The sequence below is a fragment of the Sparus aurata genome, chromosome 5 (genome assembly GCF_900880675.1).
Source record: "Sparus aurata chromosome 5, fSpaAur1.1, whole genome shotgun sequence".
NCBI classification, from domain to species: Eukaryota; Metazoa; Chordata; class Actinopteri; order Spariformes; family Sparidae; genus Sparus; species Sparus aurata.
In genome coordinates, this window is record NC_044191.1 from 12,463,703 (window position 1) to 12,485,159 (window position 21,457).

At 43.5% G+C, this 21,457-nt stretch overlaps 2 protein-coding genes across 2 annotated transcripts; one reads left to right on the plus strand and one right to left on the minus strand.

Moving 5' to 3' along the window:
- Positions 1-6,316: 6,316 nt before the first annotated feature.
- On the minus strand, positions 6,317-20,663 carry nol6 (nucleolar protein 6 (RNA-associated)). Its single transcript, XM_030417859.1, has 26 exons — positions 20,398-20,663; positions 19,917-20,129; positions 19,699-19,815; positions 19,434-19,613; positions 19,163-19,331; positions 18,911-19,045; positions 18,594-18,757; positions 18,366-18,486; positions 18,169-18,227; positions 17,949-18,050; positions 17,733-17,848; positions 17,272-17,449; positions 16,988-17,110; positions 16,319-16,467; positions 13,103-13,178; positions 12,437-12,577; positions 12,143-12,260; positions 11,709-11,863; positions 11,359-11,522; positions 10,991-11,143; positions 10,749-10,846; positions 10,469-10,593; positions 8,365-8,454; positions 8,060-8,260; positions 6,806-6,907; positions 6,317-6,658 (listed from the first exon to the last, which is right to left on the minus strand). The coding sequence occupies exons 1-26, from the start codon at positions 20,434-20,436 to the stop codon at positions 6,509-6,511; spliced, it is 3,438 nt and encodes a 1,145-aa protein (XP_030273719.1). The 5' UTR covers positions 20,437-20,663; the 3' UTR covers positions 6,317-6,508.
- LOC115582117 (zinc finger BED domain-containing protein 4-like) lies at positions 13,117-16,325 on the plus strand. The gene is made up of 2 exons (XM_030417860.1): positions 13,117-14,910; positions 15,047-16,325. The coding sequence occupies exons 1-2, from the start codon at positions 13,411-13,413 to the stop codon at positions 15,593-15,595; spliced, it is 2,049 nt and encodes a 682-aa protein (XP_030273720.1). The 5' UTR covers positions 13,117-13,410; the 3' UTR covers positions 15,596-16,325.
- Positions 20,664-21,457: the final 794 nt, after the last annotated feature.

The window sequence follows — 21,457 nt, forward strand, 5'->3', positions numbered from 1 at the left end:
ATACCTGCGAGCTCCTTCACTGACCTCATTATTAACACAGTGCATCTGCAACTTGAGCCTCCTCGACACATGTAAACATAACCAGGGCTGACCCGAAGGTAGTCTGATTATTCACATTTTTTTCCAGGTTTATAATATTCATCTGAAAGTTTGAATTTTCAAATTATGTTTGGCTAATAGTAGTTCCTCACTGACACAGGAGCAAAAATAACAGTGAAGAGGCGACTGACGATGCCTCCTCTGTCTCCCTGGGAAGTGAATTTAGAAAAGGCCACTTTATAGTAAGTGTGATAACATTGTTTCTCTGTATCCAGAGATTTGTATGCATCGCCTCCTTCTGATTTTGATTATATGCAATTTAGACCTGTACTGTAACTTTGAACACTTACTTACCTGATTTACAGCGTAACCACAGTGTTAAGTGACATAAATGCATGTTTATCTGCTTGCCGCCCTCAACTGGTGACAGGACTGGCAATCTCGATAAAACACGACAACAGGATAAGTTGATTGTTGTAAATGTCCATTATCGGGATAACCGTGAATATCCTCACAAGTGACTTAGAAGAAGAAGTAGAAGAAGAAGAGAAGAAGAGGAAGTATGGAGAAGTTGCAGAGCAAGGGGACTGTGATGAAACAGCTGTAAACAACAGCTGTAAACAGGTTCCCCAAGCAATTAGGGTTTTGGGGCCTTGCTCAATAGCACGTTCGCAGTTTCCAGGAGGTGTACTGGCACCTCTCCAGCTACAAGTCATCATAAGTCTAGCTCTATGACTTACAGTCCTGCGATTCAAAATGAACATTTTGAAAAAATAAATAAATAAATAGTTTTAAGCATATTTTGATGATTACAGAATCATACTGCTGACTTTTAACACAAACACAATCCTAAGACTAACCAAGACATTGTATCTTAAAGGTTCTCTGTAGAACTTCTGAGTTGTCCTGGAAGCCCGTCCTTATTTCCTATCAGCGCACTTTTTTGCTAAACTAACGTTAGCTACTGTTGCTCTCTGTTAGAGGAGCGGAGAGAGGCACTGGAGAATGTACATAAAGTCTCATCCTGTGGACTGCTGTGGACACTCAGACATCGAGTCCCTCTCAAAGACATCCACAGTACAGCAGCATTAAACAACTTCAACAAATCGACCACAGGCTTGTACGAGCGACAAGAGAGACGGGGGAGATTTATTTTTCATGTCACGTTACAATCCGCTCACATATGTTCAAATAAAAAAGGGATTAACAAGCGAACTAATATCAAATTGTAACAGAGCTCCTTTAAAACACCCCTTTTAAAAGAGGCCAAACATCCCCAATTTGAATGTTTCACGTCCTCTTGAAAACATTTTGCTCCTCATGAGAGAACACACACACACACACACACACACACACACACACACACAGCTGTAATGCATCCCTGTTTGCACCCGTTCACACACATCTCTCTCTTTCTCTTTCTCCGTCCCTCGCCTGGTTTTCTCTGACCTGTTCTTTTGTCCCCCGTCTGAAACTTCATCACCACATATTACACCTGCTTTGTTTGTTTTCAAAAGAGGTGTGAGAACATTTCCAGGTTTAAAGCCCACAGCCGGGCCTCTATCAGGAGGAATCAGTGTACCATTTCTTTACTCTGTATTCTATATCGCTTACTATTAAAAGGACCCATGAATAAGAGCAGCAGATAAGTGTGAGTGCATATTTTCTGCCCATGCAACTCTACTCACACAAACGCATCGCTGCATCACCTGCATCACCTGCCCACTGATTCCCACTTGCATGAAAGCGCACATCCGTCTTGTTACCTTATTAAACAGAAATGACATGCACAGACATGAGTTCACTTAAATTTGGAAAGAGCTTCAATTCCTGGTAATTCGCTGAGTTGAGTGTAAGGAATGTGTTTTTTTTCACCCCATCTCAGATTCTTTAGTAATTATCAGGGACCATATTGCGTTTTTTGGTTGTAGATGAGATTTAGCACATCAATTACTTTAACAGTATTGGCACATCCTGCAACAACAACTACTTGAAGCTCAGTGTGGGCAAGACCAAAGAGGTGGTGGACTACCAGACGGACAGGAGCCCCCCTTTCCTAGTCATAAAAGGTAGAGAACAGTGACACAGACATCTTTTGTTCTGTTTGGGACATGCCTTTATATTTGGGACAGTGGAGTACATTATCAGCTTGGATCGCCCGAACATTAAACTACAAAACTGTTTTGTGCACGCACTTGTATAGCTTACTTGCTGGTGAGAACTTAGACAGGCATTGCACAACCCACCTTTTAAGCACATTACTGCTGACTATAAAAGCAAAATTGCTGCGTCAGGATAAATGTATCCCTTCTGTGAAAAAGATTCCACTTCACTCGCGTACAGAATGTATCTCATTGAGACCATGGGAGAAACAATGGCACAGCAAATGATAGATACTTGCCTTGTTTCGTCACTGAGGGGCCCTGAGGCGATCTGAGTCAGTCGCAGCGCCGGCGTCAAACCTACATGCGTCATGTGTGTTGCGCAACAGTTTAACACGAACAGTTTCAGCGCGGCCTCCGTGGAGATGAGAGGTTTGTAGAAATATGAGTGCGCTGGTTCCAAAGAATCGTAAACTGGTTAACGCAAGTAAGGTGAAAGTGATCAAAACCGTGCCAAGTTTAATTTATTGGGAAATATTCAGCAACAGGTAGTTAATCAGAGTGGCAGGTGTGATAAGGTCCCTACTACGGTCCAGTGACCTGCAGGTCAGCTGGTTTAAAAAGGGTGCTAAATTTACCACGGATATGAATGTGAGTGCAGGGTGTTCTCTTTTGGTATTAGCCTTGTCTCCAGGTTGTTCCCCTGCTTTCTGACGCCTGGATCAGCTTCAGCGCCCATGAAGAGTGATAAGTAGGTATAGAAAATCTCCTTTGTTTGTTTGGCACTTTATAAATGCCCTTTTTTTTGTACGGTTATATTGGATTATTATCCCTTAATCCCGTGGTGCTTTTTACACTCTCAAGGGGTAAACCGGGTTGGTCGTCCAAAATGCCGAATACTTACATGGCAGTTGTTGTACTGGCATATTTCTCGTAAACATCTTTCGCCATCTCCTAAAAGGATTTATGAGTGTGTGTGCACATATTTCTGTCTCTCTGATTCAGTTTTACCTCCAGAAGGGATCCCGTCTAGAAGGCCAGAGGAGCCGCATATTTTGCGCAACGTGGTTTTAAACAGCTTTTCCCTGAAATAGTTTGTCTTAGAAGCAGGACAGTAAAATGGGATGAGGGGAAAGGATGGTGGTAAGAGATTGCTGTAAAACCAACATGAATTTTAGCAATTCATGTTGACAAGCCATAAAAGTTCAGTTTTGCGGTTTGATGCATACTGTTTGTTTCACATGCCTGAGGCTCTCAGGATATGGCACTGATCACTGTTTTTTAATGTTTGTGATTGATGGCCACATGTACCATGTGTCTACCAGATGTGCCTTCAGTGTGAGCCAGTGCCAGTGTGCTAGCTGCTTTCCATCAGGTGCTGGAGGACAGGACAGGCACCGACAGGTGAAGAAAGACTGATATCTGACATGCAGACAGCACTGGCTTGCACCCTCCCTCCAGCCAGACTGAGGTTTATATTCACAACAGCCACACACAATGAAATTAAAGTGTTAACACACATTCAAGCATTCAGGAAAATCTCTTGTCCACCGCTTCAAATCTTCTCTTTTGTGTCCTGAGTTTTCATCCATTTCCAACCTTCTAAAACCCATCAGTTGACTTAAGGACTGTTTTAGAGCGTGTTTAATAGTTTGCAATACAACAATGAGCCACACATGATAACTGAATGGGTGGCATGGCAAACAAAAAATGCAAAACTCAAAAACACGAGTCTAAACTGCGGAAAAGTCAATCTACACTGTCGTGTCATGTCTTGACTTTACTGACTAATGCAGGGTTAGGGTTAGTACTGTTATCAGATTACAGTGAATGCCACGTACATGTGGTTGCTAATGTTGCCTTCAAGCCAAATCTTTGGTAACTGTTCGGGTGAATCACCAGGGAATTTTGATAAAGAAAGAGCACTGTTTACACCCAGACAGTTACTTGTAACAGATGATTGTGAAATATGCCCCACAAGCATACCACCGATGAGTTTATATAGTATGGTATATAACACTCTGCATGCTATAGGTGCACGAAGCCCGTCTCGTCTGGTACATTTCCACTTTCTCCACTTTCCCCTGTAATTACGGGTGGCTGTAATTAAAAGAGCATGCGTCCTCCGTCAACAGCTGCAGGCACACAAACACGTATACATCCTATGACAGAGCTGGATGTGCCAGCTTGTCAATTAAGAATTTTTGTATGATGCGTCGTTCAACCGTGTTGAGCAATTTATCAGCCACCAGCACTGTGATGATGTGACAAACATGCTGCGGACCTGCGCTGTGCTCTGGACCATCAAATTGATGAATAAACCTTTTTTGTTCATACATGTATTCATTTGATTCCTCAGAATCAATATACTCTTTCACAAATTGCTTAAATAAAAAAATAAAATAAAGGTATTTTCAATAACAAAATGACTTCCTTAAAGAATGTATATCACATCAAAATTGTATATGAACAAATTGTGCATCGAAACATATACTGGAAACAGCATGAACAAGTTTTTAAACTACTTGCTTGTATGGACTATCGTGTTATAGTACAGAACATGATGTGACAGTGGCAAGTTCACCATCACTCATCAACTACATTTCATACCCTCCCTAATCACAACCCTCACCCGGATCTCAGATTTTATTGTCCTTTCAGTAACGGATAGAAGCTGCTCAACTGAAATATTAGACGAGCCTTACAGAGAGCGAAAAAGAGATTGTCACGCAACAAGCAGCCTCAAACACTGTACACCAACTACCCAGGAGAAAATGAAAGATCTTCTTTTTCCTCATGTTTTTTTCTTTAATATCACTTACTATGAAAAGGACCCGTGAATAAGAGCAGCAAATACACGAGTGCATATTTTCTGCCCACACAAGTCTATTTACGCAAAAGCACCGTTGCATCACCTGCCCATTGATTCCCATTTGTGTGGAAACGCTCATCCGTCTCGTTATCTTATCAAACAGAAATGACGAGCACAGACATGAGTTCAATCGAGCTTAAATTCAAAAGAGCTTGAGTTCCTGGTAATCCCCAGAGTTGAATGTGTTTTTGTTCACCCCATCTCAGATTCTTTACTAATTATAAGGGACAGTATTGGTTTGACGATCAAGGATGCGAATCAGCTCATCAATTACTTTAACAGTATTGGCACATCCAGCAACAACAATTATTTGAAGCTCAGTGTGAGCAAGACCAAAGAGGTGGCCCCCTTTCCCAGTTATAAAAGGTAGAGAACACCGACACCCTGCTCAGGAAGGGAGAGAGCAACAGGCCCCTGCAGATCTCTACCAGTCTGTAGCAGCCACTGTGCTCTGTTCTTTGCTGTGGTATGCTTGTGTAGTGGCATCAAGGCTGAGGAGGCCAGCGGACTTAACAAGCTGGTAAAGAGGGCCAGCTCCGTGGTCGATCCTGGAACTGGACCCCATCACAACACACACTTTCCAGAGTGTCTGACATGCTCCAGACACTCATACCATCCCAGTCTGGAGTGGTTTGGAGAACTTTGCCAGGTGATTATGTGTCAGTCTGTCCGTCTGTCTATGGACAGATTTTGTCAACACGAAACCAACCAACCATTCAAGACGCAGTCACAAACCTTTACAGGTGTGTAGTTTACATCAAAATGAAGGCCAAGTTCAAAGATGGGTGTGGTTACATCAAGGGGGCCAGAAGTAGGGATGGAAGAAAGAAAGGGGTCGCTGATAACATGATCAAGTTGTGTCCACTCCATCGTTGCTGGAAGTGTTTTCACATCGTCTGTGGACATATTTGGACGTTACAACCGTGCAAGATACAGTCATAAAACTGGACTTGAGGTCCATGTTAAAGCTGAAGATGGGTGTGGTCCACATCTGTGCTCCTGAAGACACCCATTGCAGCAGGGACTACCACAGAAGTGGTTTTGAGTGCTTTGCCAGGTGTTTTTGTGTCTGTCTGCGGAAACATTTTGTCAACACGACAGTGTCACAATGAGATGCAAGACATGCTACTTGACTCTGCTGCTTTCCTTTGCACAGCCTTTATTTTACTCTACTTTTGTTTCACATACCTCTTATATTTGTGCCCTGCTGCTGCAACAACAGAATTCCCCCTCTGGCCATCTATATAAAGGGCATCTTATCTTATGGACTGATGAGAAGTCAGGCAAAAGAATGAAAGATAGATCAAAAGAGTAGATACGCATTTATTGGACAGGTTACAGCTTCGCCAAAACAAACACATCATTGGTCTCCTTTTCAACTGTACTGTTATGTTAAGTTAGGCCCAAAGAAAACCCTTAAAATATCAATGCACTTTCTCTGGTCAAACACCAGAATTGGATTATACCTGGTGAATATGGCCTACACATGTATTGTCTAAAAGGACCATTTTTCAGTCCTGGCTTCCACTGATTTGACCAAGCCCTGTCCCATGATCCGGAAGTCCTCCAGTATTGCTTCGACATTGGGAATTGCATTCACCTGCTCCCCAGTCACCTCGACGCTCCGAGCAGTCATCTGAGATGTCTGATGAAGAGGAAACATTGGGTCAGAGTGGGGGATGTTGACATACAAGTAAAATGAGGCGGTTCGAAGAGAACAGGACACACGATACAACAACGGCAACTGTACTTAATACTTTAAGACAGAGGAAATGAGTGACTTTGGACATACCTTAAAGGGCGTCGGGATGAAGGCCTTAGGCTTCCATAAAACTGCGATCACTGTTCCACCATAGGGATCACAGAAGAAGAGGGCGAGGTCACCGAAAGACTCCTGAAAATAAACACAAAACACAAGCCAATGAGAACCGACAGTGTCGCATGTGACTTGCACAGAAATATTCATGTATGAGGTAATGTTTTAATTGTGTTATATGAAGGTGTGAAGGTTCTCAGTCACCCGGGTCATGGTAACTGTAAGTTTTAAGTGCTCCCCTGATGTGCTTCTGTTCCTTATCAGAACCAGAACTAAACTATCGGGCTGAGACCGTTCCCACAAAGACAGAGGGGAAGGAGAAGGAACGGAAGCATATCAGGGGAGCACTTCAAACCTGTGGGTGCCCGAGCTGGACCTTTTTTAAAACCTCTAAAAAGATCCAGAGCAGACAGGGAGGGGGAGACGGAAAAACTTAACAACATGGTCATTCCTTACGTCACTGGAATATCTGAGAAACTCAGGATCTTCAATAAACATCATATCCACACTGACGCGGAAACTTGCCCATGCTCAGGACAAAACAAAACACCCAGGTATACACAGATTTGTACATTGGGGGAAACAATGTCTATAAACGAATGGCACACCACAGGAGGGCAAAAACTACTCAGGTCAGGACTCTGCTGTCCACTTAGAAAAATCATTCCTTTGAGGACAGCAATTTAAACATCTTGGCCAGAGAAGACAGATGGTTTGAGAGAGGCTTGAAAAGAATCCATCTACTTTAAGCTGGAACAGCAGACTTTGAACAGAGGAGGTGGCCTACGACATTACTTATCGCCCACCTACAATGCAGCACTGAGTTTTCTCCCCAGACAGCTTAACAATCACTCACACTTGATCACCTCGTCCAAACACGCCGGTTGAGTCAACAACACTGAAACTCACATGTGACTATGATACAGTGCTAAACAAATACATTTAAAATGTCTGCCAGCTTCCCTCCTCACTCGCTGATGTTTCATCTGATTTGCCCCTCAAAGTTACAGAAACAGGTGACCAAATAAAAAAATGCACCGTTGCCTTGACTGAATTTTTCTTTTTCAAAAGATTGCGATAATTCATCTCAACAGATGGAAATCATACCACTGGCCTGAACGACCAAGCTGCAACATGCATGCGGAAATCATTCAACACAGCTCTCCCGTGTCAACACGGCTTTATTAACACCACGCCTTCCTTTAAACATCCCCGACAGAGAACACTCACTCTGAGCTCTGCCAGGTAGAGGGCCACAGGGTTGTAGTCGATGACAGGCAGGGCCCCTCCAGCCTGCGTGACACTGCCAGCCATTACGCCCCTGCCGAAGGTGACAGTGGGAGGGTCTACTGCCTGGCTGAGCAGGGGAACCTGCTTGACGTTCAGGTGAATCAACACATCGTAGGCATCCAGAGGAGGGCGCATGACCACCTACATGAAACACAGACGAGGGAATCACATGGTTTGAATATTAAGTCATAAAAAAGGACCATTTGTGAAGAGTACGTGCAGGCTTTCAAGTGCCTTTTACCCACCCTGACATCTTGTATCTGGCCACCGTCCATCAGCTGCTGTTCAAGTACCTTCAGACTCTCTGCAGCCAGCATCACCACACGCTGCAATATCTACAAGACACGCACACAAAATGTGACCTTTGATGGTTAAACATGGGGACTGTATTAGCCAAACTAATGAGCGAGATCTGAGAAGGCGCTGTCTACTCTGTGCAGCAGAGTCAATAGATGCCTCACCTTAGAGCTGCCACGTGAAAACAATATTATGGTAGATATCAACAAACGTGTAAGGCACTACAGATGGATACATGTTTTGTTTATTTAATGTTTGTATTGAAGAGATGCAGCTCTTATTTTGTAGACTGCTGTAGTCTGATTATAAGAAGGACTTTCTGAATAAAAGGAGGATTTAAATGATGAAAAAAGTAGCCACGTGCAGTGATATAGATAGCTGAGGATGCCACACACAGAGATGCATCGAGAATCGTTTTGCATTCGAATCAGTGACAGCTGAATCAATATCGAATCAGGAGGCAAGTGAAGTTTCACAGGCTTTTAGGCTTTTGTTTAAAAAGGTACTTATATATTTCAAATGGCTTTCTTCAGACTGAAAAGTTCTCTTCAAACCCATTAATTTCAGCATTTTGATGACCCCCAATGCTTTCTCTTCCAAGTAAAATAGTTTGGAACCATGACTATCCAGATGAACCAGATTATAACCCATGATTATTCACCAGGAAAATATAGCAAGTAAATCAAACTCATTCTAAATCTCTTTCGGGTTTAGTTATAAATTCTATGGGTGAAGCTAATTAACATTTCTGAGGATTTGGCTGGGTAGATATTTTGGTGTCAAAAAACATCTTGTGCATTCAGAGAGAAACTGAAATATTCCTTCTGTTAACTGATTGACTCCATCAAAATCTGCCCCCTAGTGGTCTTTCAAAGGCATCCAGGCAACTACAAATGCTGAACCAGGATCATTCACTCAACCCAGCTGTTTGTTTTGAAACACCTTTTTCAGTTCTGGAAGTCCATAAAGTTGGGAATGTGAAGTCAACAAGACACTGATTCATGCAGCCCCCCGAGCCCACGGATAAAGTATAATGGAAATCATTCTGAACGTGGTGAATTAAGCCCACAATGACGTCTCTGTCTGGACGTCACAAAGTTCCTGCTCTCCGTCACTGTATAAAAGCAGGATGCTGGGAGAGGCTCAGTGTAAATGCTGGACTTTCAGAGCACAGGAAACATATCTGGGTCAGCTCCGCACCATGGGAAGCTGGCGTGTATACATTTTCTGGACACTACTGTGTGCCACTCGACTCTTTTACAGCTACGCTCACATCCAAACAGAGGAATATAAAGCTAAACATTTACCTTTTTTCACTATGACAGAGGACAACAACGAAAAGCAACTGGTGAGCTACACCTGACGGACTCCCAAAATCAGTAGCAGAGCTTTCAGAGAGTTTTTAGGGTTGATGATATTATTATGGATGTTAACCGTCATGTCTGTTTGGTTTGTTATTGAATATTACAGTGGCATTTTAAGAAGAAATACATATCAATTCTGCATTTTCCAGATCAATGATTTACATGAAGTTTTGGAAAGACTTCAGAACAATCAATTTCCAGCTCTAAGAAAAAAGCATGGCTATCTGCCTGTGGTATGTAACGCAACAACCCAGTCCATCTGGGGTTCTTGGTTTCTAAAAGCCAATCTGTTTGGAGAAATATGTTTATTATTTTTCCACTGTTTCTGAACAGTGAATCATTAATCAAATATCTTGCTTTAACTTAGTTTCATATATTCTCAGTGTGATCCAGGAGACCAGTGTGCACTAAGGAGAGGCTCCAGGATTGGGAAACTATGTGACTGCTCTCCTCCGAGAACATGCAACTCTTTTCTACATCGTTGTTTGTGATTCTCTCTGTCTGTACAGATTTAATTACTGTATTTATATCCACCTATTTAACTACATTGTCCTCAGGTATTCCATTTTTTTTTTCTGCTTACTGACAAAATGTAATATTTAATCTTTTTTTCAAATTCAGTACATACTGCTCATCTATTAAATGTGTTGTTGTGTGCGTTGTGTATTTGTATTGTTTGTCTACTGACCTGTACACTAGGTGCCTTCTTGGTCCATATAGATAGTTTTTTTTCTTTAGGCGTAGCTATAAACATGACAGGCAGAGACTCCCTGGAGGCCATGAAGTCGTTCTTGATCTCAGTGTAGTCGGCGGCTACACGTGACAAACAGGAGAACAACAATTTTACTTGGCGTTGAAACAGCAAAGCACATGAGCAGGATGTTAAAGTGTGTCGGGTTTGTATATAGGAAAAGGTCAGATGGGACATGTTTTTGTGACACAGTGGGAAAAGGCGTGTGTGCACTTGCCTGTGAGCTGGTTGTTGAGGTTGACTACCAGCGGGTTGTTCCTCCAGTCAAAGGAAGAGAGCAGATGAAGGAAGCGAAGGAAGCCCACCTGTGGAGAACTGAGGAACACCGAGAAATTCGTTCACATGACCTACTGAACGAACAAAAGTAAGTCGGAAAAAAAAAAAAAGAAAAAAAAAAGCACAGCCAAAAATGTGACCAGGGAGGCGGAGAGATTACTGAAAAGTAGGGGCGGTAGTTACCCAGGAGGAGTAAAGGGCGCAGGCTGCAGGAAAACAGACGCCACCAGCAGGTCTGCCGTGTCCTCTGTAATGTCATCACTGAAGAGCTGAGCCCCGAGCCAGCGTTTGGCCAGGCGGCACGCTGCCCCGAAACATGGGTGCTGCTGCTGGAGCCTACCAACAACACGTGGTAAAAATCAAATCATAAAAAACTGACAAAAAATAAGTTGACCCGAAGGAAGTTGAGAAAAGTAGGACGAAAGCTGAAGAATGTAAAAATGCACAACCGAAAAATAGAGATAGAGGAGACTAAGGGGACCAGTAGGAACCATACAATCCTGGTTTCTCACACAAACAGACATTACATTGTGTTACAGTTTTAATTTTACCCATGCAATGTGCTGGTAAGTAGAGGCTTGTGAATGGTCGCCATCTCAAGAGCCTGAGCCTCCTCATTGTCCCTGACAACCTGCAGCCCCTCTGCAGTCACACTCTCTCTCAGCACTTGAGGCTCACGATGGTATGCTACCTGGATGCGAAACACCAAACCATCCTGTATACATAAAGAGTGGGAAATGAGACAACTTAAATAAAACACATCACTAATAATATTTGATTGAAAAATGTGTCAACTTCTTGCCTTGACATACCATGAACATCGATTAAAAAACAAAACCATATTTCACTGCCTTTTTCTCACAGAAAAGTGTGTGACATGTACACAAATTTAAAAATGTACCTTCCAGACATCCAGGTGTGTTGGGCCCGGCCTGCACGTGTAATTATGGTGCTTCTTCAGTAACTCTCCCAAGCGGATGTGGAAGGCAGCCCGGATGTGGCGGATGGCGAGGCGGTCGTGAGGCCACTTTCCACTTCCCTCCATGTGACAGATCACTGCAAGAGCAGCGTTGGTAATACAATGGTATATTAGTTTGTATAGCTAAATGTCTGTGGTACAGAGGTAGTCATTTTCTGGCTTTGGAAAGGCTGGTAATTCAGTTATTTAACAATTTTACCTGTTGTTATTATTGCAGATTGTAAAAAAAGACTGAAAATTCATAAAACGTTTTCTATGGCAGACAGCGTAGAAATGACTTCAGTCTATATTTAGATTTTAACAGACTAAACAAAAGCCATCAACTAAACTTTGTCACTGGTGGATGAGACACTGACCTGTAATAGGGGTGATGTAGGCAGGACAGGGTTTGCCTTCCTTTGGTACCAATGATCTGGAAGGCTTGTCTCTGTCAAAGAATGAATAGTCCATCTTCAGTGGCCGAGGGGGAAAGACCTGCAAGTTACAAACGAAACGTTAGTACACTCATAAAGCCAATTTCACAATTAACAACTACAGCCATTGATGCCTTTTAAAAAGCTCTTTCAATTGGAGATGCGTTATGGAGGTTATTGAAGGATGCAACAGATGCAACATTAGTTACATTTTAATACTTCTACTATGTCTTGTACCTGTGTATATCTGAGTGCAGGGTGAGCTCCTTGCACTGCTGTGATGGAGAGAGGCAGATCTTCCAGCCTCCACAGTTTTCTACTCAGGTCATCATAGGATTGAACCACCAGTAGACTCTCCTCCTCCCCGGTACTAGGCTCCTGAGGAGCATGATACATGTCAAACACATGCTGTACATACACAGCATCACAGAGAATATACTTTTAGTGATGCAACAGAAACACTGACAGCAACTAAACACTTAAATGAATATGATAAAGCCATTACTTAAAGGTCTAGTCCATCAGCACATTGGAATCAGTGGCGAGATTAAAATGACTGTTTTTCATAAACATGCTTGCATTTTTTATGCTGAGACCAAGGACATTTTATTCATCTATACTGCATCTATTTATATCATCAAGCTGTTGCCTATATGATTTTCTTTCTTTGCATATCTACCCATAATCTTACAGGGTATTATGGATTTTTATTCCATTTCCCTGCACCAAGGATATTTAACAATGAAATTTGAGTCATGCTGTTGTCGATATAACTGTGTATTTAAATACTTCCCTATTTGATGAGTGTATTTCTACGTTTCTACTTTTTCTTTATTTCAATGTTTTTAAAATTGTACACTAAAACGTATACATTTGATTCAATCGCATCAATTTAACTTTTACCTCACTTCCCGTTTTGATGACGTCATCCACCATCGCCCCCACATATCGCACGGAGGATTCGGGGATATCTGCATGCCTAGTGGATAATAAAAATATTATTTTCTTATTAAAAACGAGGCTTCAACGAACTCGTGCCGGCACTCAGCTCACTGTAATTCTCTGTTGGGACATTTGCTCAAGTGAAACAGGTCACAAACTGGTCTTTTATTCCCCCCCAAAGACCCATTTTTGCGATGACAGTCGGCGCTAACATTAGCTAGCTAGCTTGCTAACGTGGAAACACATTATTCGTCTGAGCCGCACCAAGCATGAAACGTGCGGGGAGGAGACGGAGCTCTGTCTGGGACTGCTTTGAACAAGTGGGGAGCTTCGTCCGCTGCATGAAATGTGACGTTACTCTGAAGTACTGCAGCGGAGGCACCAGCTCCATGATGAGCCACATGAGCAGGCACCATCCGTCCACCGCGCTGCTGGAGGAGGACGAGAAGCCGGTGATTTGCTCCGTTCAGTGCGTCGAGGAGGAGAGCGCCGCTAACTCGGACATCATGCAGGTTGCCATCATGTCACCCAACACAAACATGAATAGCAACCCCCCCGAGCGGGACTACGGGGAGAGGAAGCGCCTGAAGCGCAGCTCTGTCTGGGACATTTTCATCAAAGTGGACGACGAGGTTCACTGCACGCTGTGCGACACGAAGCTCAAGTACAGGAGCAGCACCACCAGCATGATGTACCACATTAAGAACAAGCACCCGGACACTGTGCCCAATGACGGCGTGTCACTGGCAACGCATGCAGAGGTGACTGAACTCATCTCCAAAATGATAGAGAAGGACATGCTTCCAGTCAGCATGGTAAGCGGGGATGGCTTTCGTGAGCTGCTCGCATACACTGTGCATAATTATAAAATGCCATCTGTTGGGGACATCACACGGCTCATTGAGGGCCATTTCCACGAGAAGATGGAGGAGCTCGCGTTGCAGCTGAGTAGAGTGGAGAAAGTGGCCCTCACAGCTGATTTCTGGACAGCCCTCCCGTATCAGAGGTACATCACAGTCTTCTGTTCGTTCATAACGGAGGACTGGCAGGGGAGGTCAGCTGTGCTGCAGACACACAAGCTGCCATCAGACAGCCTGGTTACCACAGACAGTGTCACAGAGAGGCTTCTTAACACCGTGCAGACCTGGGGCATTGGTGGGAAAGTGACTGCGTGCGTTCACAACAACACGCAGGACATCCCGTCGGCTCACGGGTGCGCCCACGTCACCTGGGACTACGCCACCTGCTTTGCGAGCACGCTGCAGCTCGCGGTCTGTGACGGGCTGAGTGAGGATCTAGTCCGCATCATTGCTGCTGCCGGGAAACTAGTCAAGCACTTCAATCACAACATGCTGGCAAGTGAGGCCTTGGAGCACAAGCAAGTTCAGATGTGCCTGCCACAGCACAAGCTTATCCAGTCGAGCAAAGCCAGATGGGACACGATCTGCGATATGTTTGAGCGGCTACTTGAGCAACGGTGGGCGATCAAAGCCGTCCTCTCTGATCGCACAATAACCAACAGGCAGGAAGCCCAGAACCTTGAGATTGAAGATGATTGCTGGCAGATTATTGAGAACTTCACACCGGTGCTGGCAACGCTGAAATGGGCGACAACAGTCATATCAGCTGAAACCGAGGTGTCCATTTCAAACATCTACCCAATCACGTTCAGCCTCATTCAGACCCACCTTGTGCCAAAAGAGAATGATGTTGAACAAGTCTCTGAGTTCAAGCTGAAAGTTCAGAGGTCACTTAAAAATCACATGGAGGTAGGCATAAACCACTGCTGCTACCAAAATATATTTATCAATGATATCACAACACGTGCTGACAAACAATAAGCTTCATTTTGATAATAATAAATACTCATTCTTTATCGATGTTATTTCATTTTACTGTCCTCAGGTTGACTCTAATGACCTCGCCTCCAAACCAGCTCTGATGGCCTCTATGCTGGACCCTCGCCACAAACATCTCAGCTTCCTGACGCCCACGGGAAGACTGGCTGCAAAGGTCAAATTGCATGAGCTAGTCTCAAAATTAGATGTGATAAACATTACTGTGGGCCCGAAGGATGAACAACAGGAGACCCTGATCACACCTGATATTAGCCAGGTGGCTGTGCCTTCACAAATGAGAAGTGACACCAAAAACACCATGATGTTGCTCCTCGGAGACAACTACAGCTCCTCCTATGCCACAGACTCCGAGGCTCAGGTAGATTACTACTTGAGAGACATCGCCCCCTCGTTGGACACAAACCCTCTTGACTGGTGGAAGGTAAATGGACCAAGATTCCCCAAACTGGCTACTCTGGCAAGACACTATTTGTGTGTACCTGGGGTGTCACTGCCGTCTTTACTGTCAGAGGCTGGACAAACATTTGCCACGATGCGTACAAGACTGAGCCCGGAGCATGTTGACATGATGATCTTTGTAAACAGAAATGCATAATGTGCATTACATGATGGAGATGCACACTGACTGAGTAGGGTTACTTAAGGAAAGTTGAGGGCATGTTAGTTGGGAAGTTGCAGGAGTCAGAGAGGCTGTGGAGACAGTAGGGCTATAAAAACAGCAGGTACTCTCCCCACTGTTGATATGTTGTATATGCTGGTGCTAAAAATGCTAGAGATATTTTTTTCAGTTAACAGATAGGTAGAAATGTTTTCATTAACAGTAACTGTGGGCTGAACTGCAGTCATACATAACTATACCTAAATGTAGTTCCTTAAAATTAAACCCCAATGATTTGTCTCATCGCCTCACTCGAACCTGACGGCTGACATCCCTGGCTTAAAACTGGACAAGACGGTGGTTAAATTATGTCAGCACCATCTGAGTGAACATGTGGTGACTACAAATCCCTGGCATTAAACATCTAAGGGAGGCTACCAACAGGGTAACAAAGCTGCAGTCTTTCATGTGCCTCATTTACTTTAACACATTGCCTTAGATTTTGTGTTTTCTCTCGTCTAAAGATCAAGACAAAAATCATTAGGGGAAAAAAATGAAGGAGATAAACCACTGCTGTGTTCTTTTCTTACATTGCTGGCAGGCTGAATATTTGTATTACAGGTAGAGGCTCACTGACCAAACTAACCACTATATTATTGCCAGTATTAATGTGATGTATGTTGTGTCTATTAGTATGCTATGCCAAGATAAAATACATACAGCTGGAGCAGGTGTGTGATGATCTGTTTGGGGACCAGTTGTTTTTGGCACATGCTCTTTCCCTCCCACAGCACAGCCTCTGTGATGGCACTGTCCTGGAAACGCCGCAGCTCGGAGCGCGAACCCCACAGCTGCCGAAACTCTGCTGCCTGGGAGAGGAAAATAACGTTTATTAATAGGGTTATTCCATTATCAGTATCGGAAATTGCATGATACTGCCTTAAGTGATAAAATAGGTGCATGAGCCGATCCGGTACAGAATGTATTTTTTACTTTCCAGCAGTGACCTGTTCACCTGTATGCAACCTTTTCACTATTTTTTACTGCACTAGTAGGCAATACAATATGGTGCAATACTATTCTTATGCAGTGGTAGCAGATCAGTTCAGAGATTGGATTTAGTAGAGGGAAAGAAAAATACTATTACATTCTATAAAAATGTTGACAACCATAATCGCAGTCAAAAAGAGCACTAAGCAAATCTTCATTAAGAAGGAAAAAATAATTAGATTCAGCCTATGTAGTAGGTACATTGTTGCATTGGGTGGATACTGATGCGAACAAATGGGCTTCCTCTTTGTAGTACTTGATATTGCACTCAGACCCCAATTGGGAAGAAAAAAAACAAAACATTACACATACATATACAGAAAAGAGAGGTGAGATTACCTTCGGGCTGTCTGCAGACGGGCCTCTCTCCAGGACAGAGGTTGCCAGCTCTGGATTTAAGAGCAAACCAAAGGACAAAGGAGGCTGGGCCTTGTGTTTTGGGGCGTCACTCTCCACAGACCACTGTGTGTGATGACACAAAAAAAAATTAAGTTCAACAAATTCACTGATTATGTACGACTCACAAGACTTATTTTTGACTCACTTAACTATTTTGAGTCAAACAATAAGTGCTGTTGTAGTATTAGTGACTTTGTAACCCTTTGAATGTAAATCTTTCCCACCTCGGGCTCGGGAGAGAGGGAGTGCGTGAGGAGGTGGATCCTTTCGCCCAGTCCTCGCTGAAGCAGTGACAGAATGAAAGGGAGCGCAGTGTGGACATAATTTCCACTGTGGTCCATCAGCTCGCTGAGGAGATTCAGTTTCTTACAGCTCGACTGAAGCTTCACCAGCTCACATAACCTGTGTGTTGGTGGGAGATGAAAAGCAACGAATCAGAGGAGCTGAAGATGAGTGAGTTCTGCTCTGATGGGAAAACTAACTCGACGTGATAGCAGCTAGCAGTAGGTTGTACCCTCTTTATTAACAGACATAAGAGACCATGACAATTAACTTTGTGTCTGAGAAGGTGTCTTTGATAGAGACTCTTTTGAGAAATGTAAAACTAAGCTGCTTATGAAGTCCCTAAGAGAGAGACTAGGTGTTATTAGTTTTTGTTGCATTAGTTGATAAAAGGGAGTCATACTGGAATACGTGGTCACTTGTCCTTATCATGGGTTTGGGGGTCATGAGGAGGCCATGGAACCCGTCCACTGTGGGGTCGTCCCAGAACTGCATCGACAGAGACGCCTCGGCCTGCAGCTGAGAGCCAAGTTGAAAAGGGTCAAATTCTGTTTAAATAATCCCACCAGTAAAACAATGCATTTTGCTTGAACACACATATGTATTTTAAAGTATCCACCTGTTTGTAGGTACAAGCAGTCATGTCAGCACACATGTTAAGATGTCCTGAAGGGTCGACAAACACGACCTGGAAAGCATTGTGGAAGTCTGCCAGAGACGGCTGCGGAGAGAAAAGAAAACAGGGGACAACGGTGATTAATAATTTAGGAGGTAAACAGAGCAAGAATGATCTACACGCACACATGTTGACTGTTATAAATGTGAACTAGATCACTCACAGCTGTGGAGTCAGGATCTCTGGCTAGGCTTATACCATTCACCGTCAGGTCTGTAGATGCTGAGGGTAACAACAGGAGGTGGGTGAGTTGAAACGTATTCGAACTAGCAATAAGCACAGCTTCATTATCATCATATCACGTGCAGTTTCCCATATAATCCACTAAACCCTGGGGAGGTAGATTTGACACTTTCTTACCCAGGAAGTTCAAGCTGTTTCGAAGCAGCTGATACGCCGTCATGGTGTTACTTATTCTGTGAGTGATCAGCAGATAAGTCAACAGCATCGAAGCCAGGAAGCCATTGAAACCACCAGTGCCCTGTAAGACGTTGAGAGAGCAAGGTGAGACAAGTTATGTCCGAATACTAATAAGTAAAAACTACGTTAAAAGAAGAGTAAAAGAAGAGCCGCTTGCAAGCCTCCGACCTGGTCGAGCTCTCTTTGGCGCAGCCAGACTTTGAGCAAGGCCACCCCATCGGCAAACGCTGAGCACTGGGAGCTGACAGCAGAAAGAAACTGGAGGTGAGCCCTGGGCAGTAAATCCCCCAGGATAGAGCTGTTGTAATGTGGAGTGGGAGGTTCGCTCCACTCTGTAACAAACAAGAAAAAAAAAGGACTTTCAATTGAACAGTTTCTGTGGTCTGGAATTTAGGTGCAATCGTTGAGAAATAGTGATTGAATGTGATAAGATAATTCTGTGAGATCATTTTCAAGGAACCGGTCGTATAAATTAACAATCTTACCAGACAGGGGGGTCTGCGATCCGGTGTACCAGTCCGTCCTGATGTTATTCCTCTGAGGGTGGAATCGACTGGGCTTGAAGAATCCAGGAGGCGGACAGGCATGAACACGTAATGTGAAGCTAGAAGAGTCTTTACCTGGAAGATAGGACACCGTAGCACATCTCAAAACAATAAAATATAATCAACAATAGATAATACTTGTGTCCGAATCCAGTGCTCTTTAAGGTTGTTAATATTTTCTTTGTTAAGTACATGGAGGGGTCAGCAGCAGAACAGGTCGGAGTCGATTGCCATGGAGACAGGAATAACGCATGGTGCCAATGTCAGAGGAGGAGGCGAGATGCTGGGCCAGGCCTGCCAGGTAGAGAGCCCTTTTCCTCGGATACCTCTGGTTCAAGACGTCCTTTGGGTGCAGGACGTCCTAATAACAGATGAGACACCAGTGTCACTTGCAAACTAACACCTGTATTGCTGTTTTGCACTCAATACTTGGCAACAACATCTTGCTCAAAGGGTGACTCACAGCTGGGATTGTGACAGCCAGGTCCACCGTGATGCGTGGTTTAATGCAGGTGCCCAGAGGGTAGCTGCCGACCAGATCGATGGAGGCAGGAGGTGCCATGTGGAACTTTCCCTTAGTGGTTTTGGGCACCAACAGGAAGGGGACTTTAACTGCACTGGACAGCCATGAGAGGTCACTTACCTGTATGCGTAGAGAGAATGAGTAAAAGATGTGCTCACAGATTTTCTGACCATTAAGATTATCCTGAAATTAACGTACTACGCACCTCAACCTCTGGTGAATCTGGCACAGTCTGCAGCAGCCTGGTGACTGTCTGAATGAAGGAATCCACTTGTCCTTTCCTTCGCTCACTCAGGGCCACCTCTTTCAGCAGCTCTTCCATCTGTCGGTGATGACACATTACCAACAATTGTAAGGACTGTGTGAAAGCTTGTTGTTGTTGTTGTTGACATGGGCTGATGTTAGGAAAGTCAGAGGTCTCACCTGCATTTTGAGCAAGCTGCAGTGAAACAGGCTCTCAGCCTCCTTCAGCTGGTTCAGCTCATCGGCTGATGGAGGTCTGTATAGATCACTTCGGGACAGCTTCACCGGGTGATAGACCACCCCTTCCCCTTCGGCTTCCTCGGGTTTGCTCCTTTTGGCTTTAACAGGAGCCTCATCTTCCCCCTTCTCATGAGAGGAGCCTGGGGGAATCATCTGTGCAATAACAACAGTACATGTAGTAGCAGCAACAGCAGCCCAATTCGATCGAAACGTTTAATCTGCAACATTACTATCAAGAATCAGGATACTAAGAATGTGGAATAGAAACTAGGCAAACCAGAAACTGAAATGGTATTTAACATGTTGTAGATGTAACGTAGTCGCAAAATCGTAGGGAAAGCATGCAAGGACAACCGGTGTGGCATAGAGGAAAACTGTCCAATTTGTCAGCTGCAATCGTGATAAGTGTCGCCATTCTTACCTCTCCTGGCTCCTCTGCGACTGTCTGCTTCTTCTTCATGTCTTCGCTCTTCTTCCAATGTGATTTTAGTTCAGATATTTCCAAAGTTTGATCAACACCACTTTCCCTTCATTCCGCTCTCACATGTGCAACGGGTTAGCCAAACATGCTATGAGCAAAATATTGCCCCGATTGGTGGCGAAGCAGCAGTGCTGAACGGTGATTGGCTCACGGCTCGTCGAACGTCACGTCGGCTTCGGCAAGATAGGTTGCACGAGCAGTCTCTCGTATGGTGCGTGTGATGTGTTCAGGTCCTCAGGACACTTTCATGCATTCAACTGTAAAAAAATAAATAAAAATGGCTGGAATGTAATTACGTATATTTACTTGAGGTACAGTTTTAAGGTACTTAAACGTTACACTTTCTACTACGTATAGCTCCACTCCATTACATTTTAGAGGATAATATGTGTAGTTTTCAGTCCTCTACGCGTATTCATGCCTTATTTTATTTTATTTTTTATAATCAGTCGCCCCATAAATACATAGTATAAAGCTAGATAAATGAATAGATGTATGAATTACTTTACTATTTTCTGGCCAGAAATGGACTTTTGATACATTAATATCAGATATTTTAAGGATTTTACTTAATTGCTTTTTTATGGGTGACTTTCACTTTTAGCAAAGTAATATAGTAACACAATGTCTTTACATTTAATCAAGTGGTACTTTTGGGCAGCATAGTAAAAAGGCCATGCAGTAAACATACTAGTCAAAGTCGAGTAAAGCTGTTTATTAAACAAATGTAGGATTCAAGATTAATTTAATTGTCATACAACACAAGATTGGATAATGAAACTCTCTAAGCTACACAGACATATTAATTTCAAAGATTACTATATATAGATTACTGAACTATAGGATGGACATGAAAATGTAAATAGACCCTTAATAGATCCCCTTGTCTTAGAATGCTGTTATCCAATATCCCTGCTTCATTGTGTTTTACTTTTTATTAGGTATGTATTTACCCCAATCTTTGCTATTATGCGGGAGGTATTGATAAAACACGTCTTCC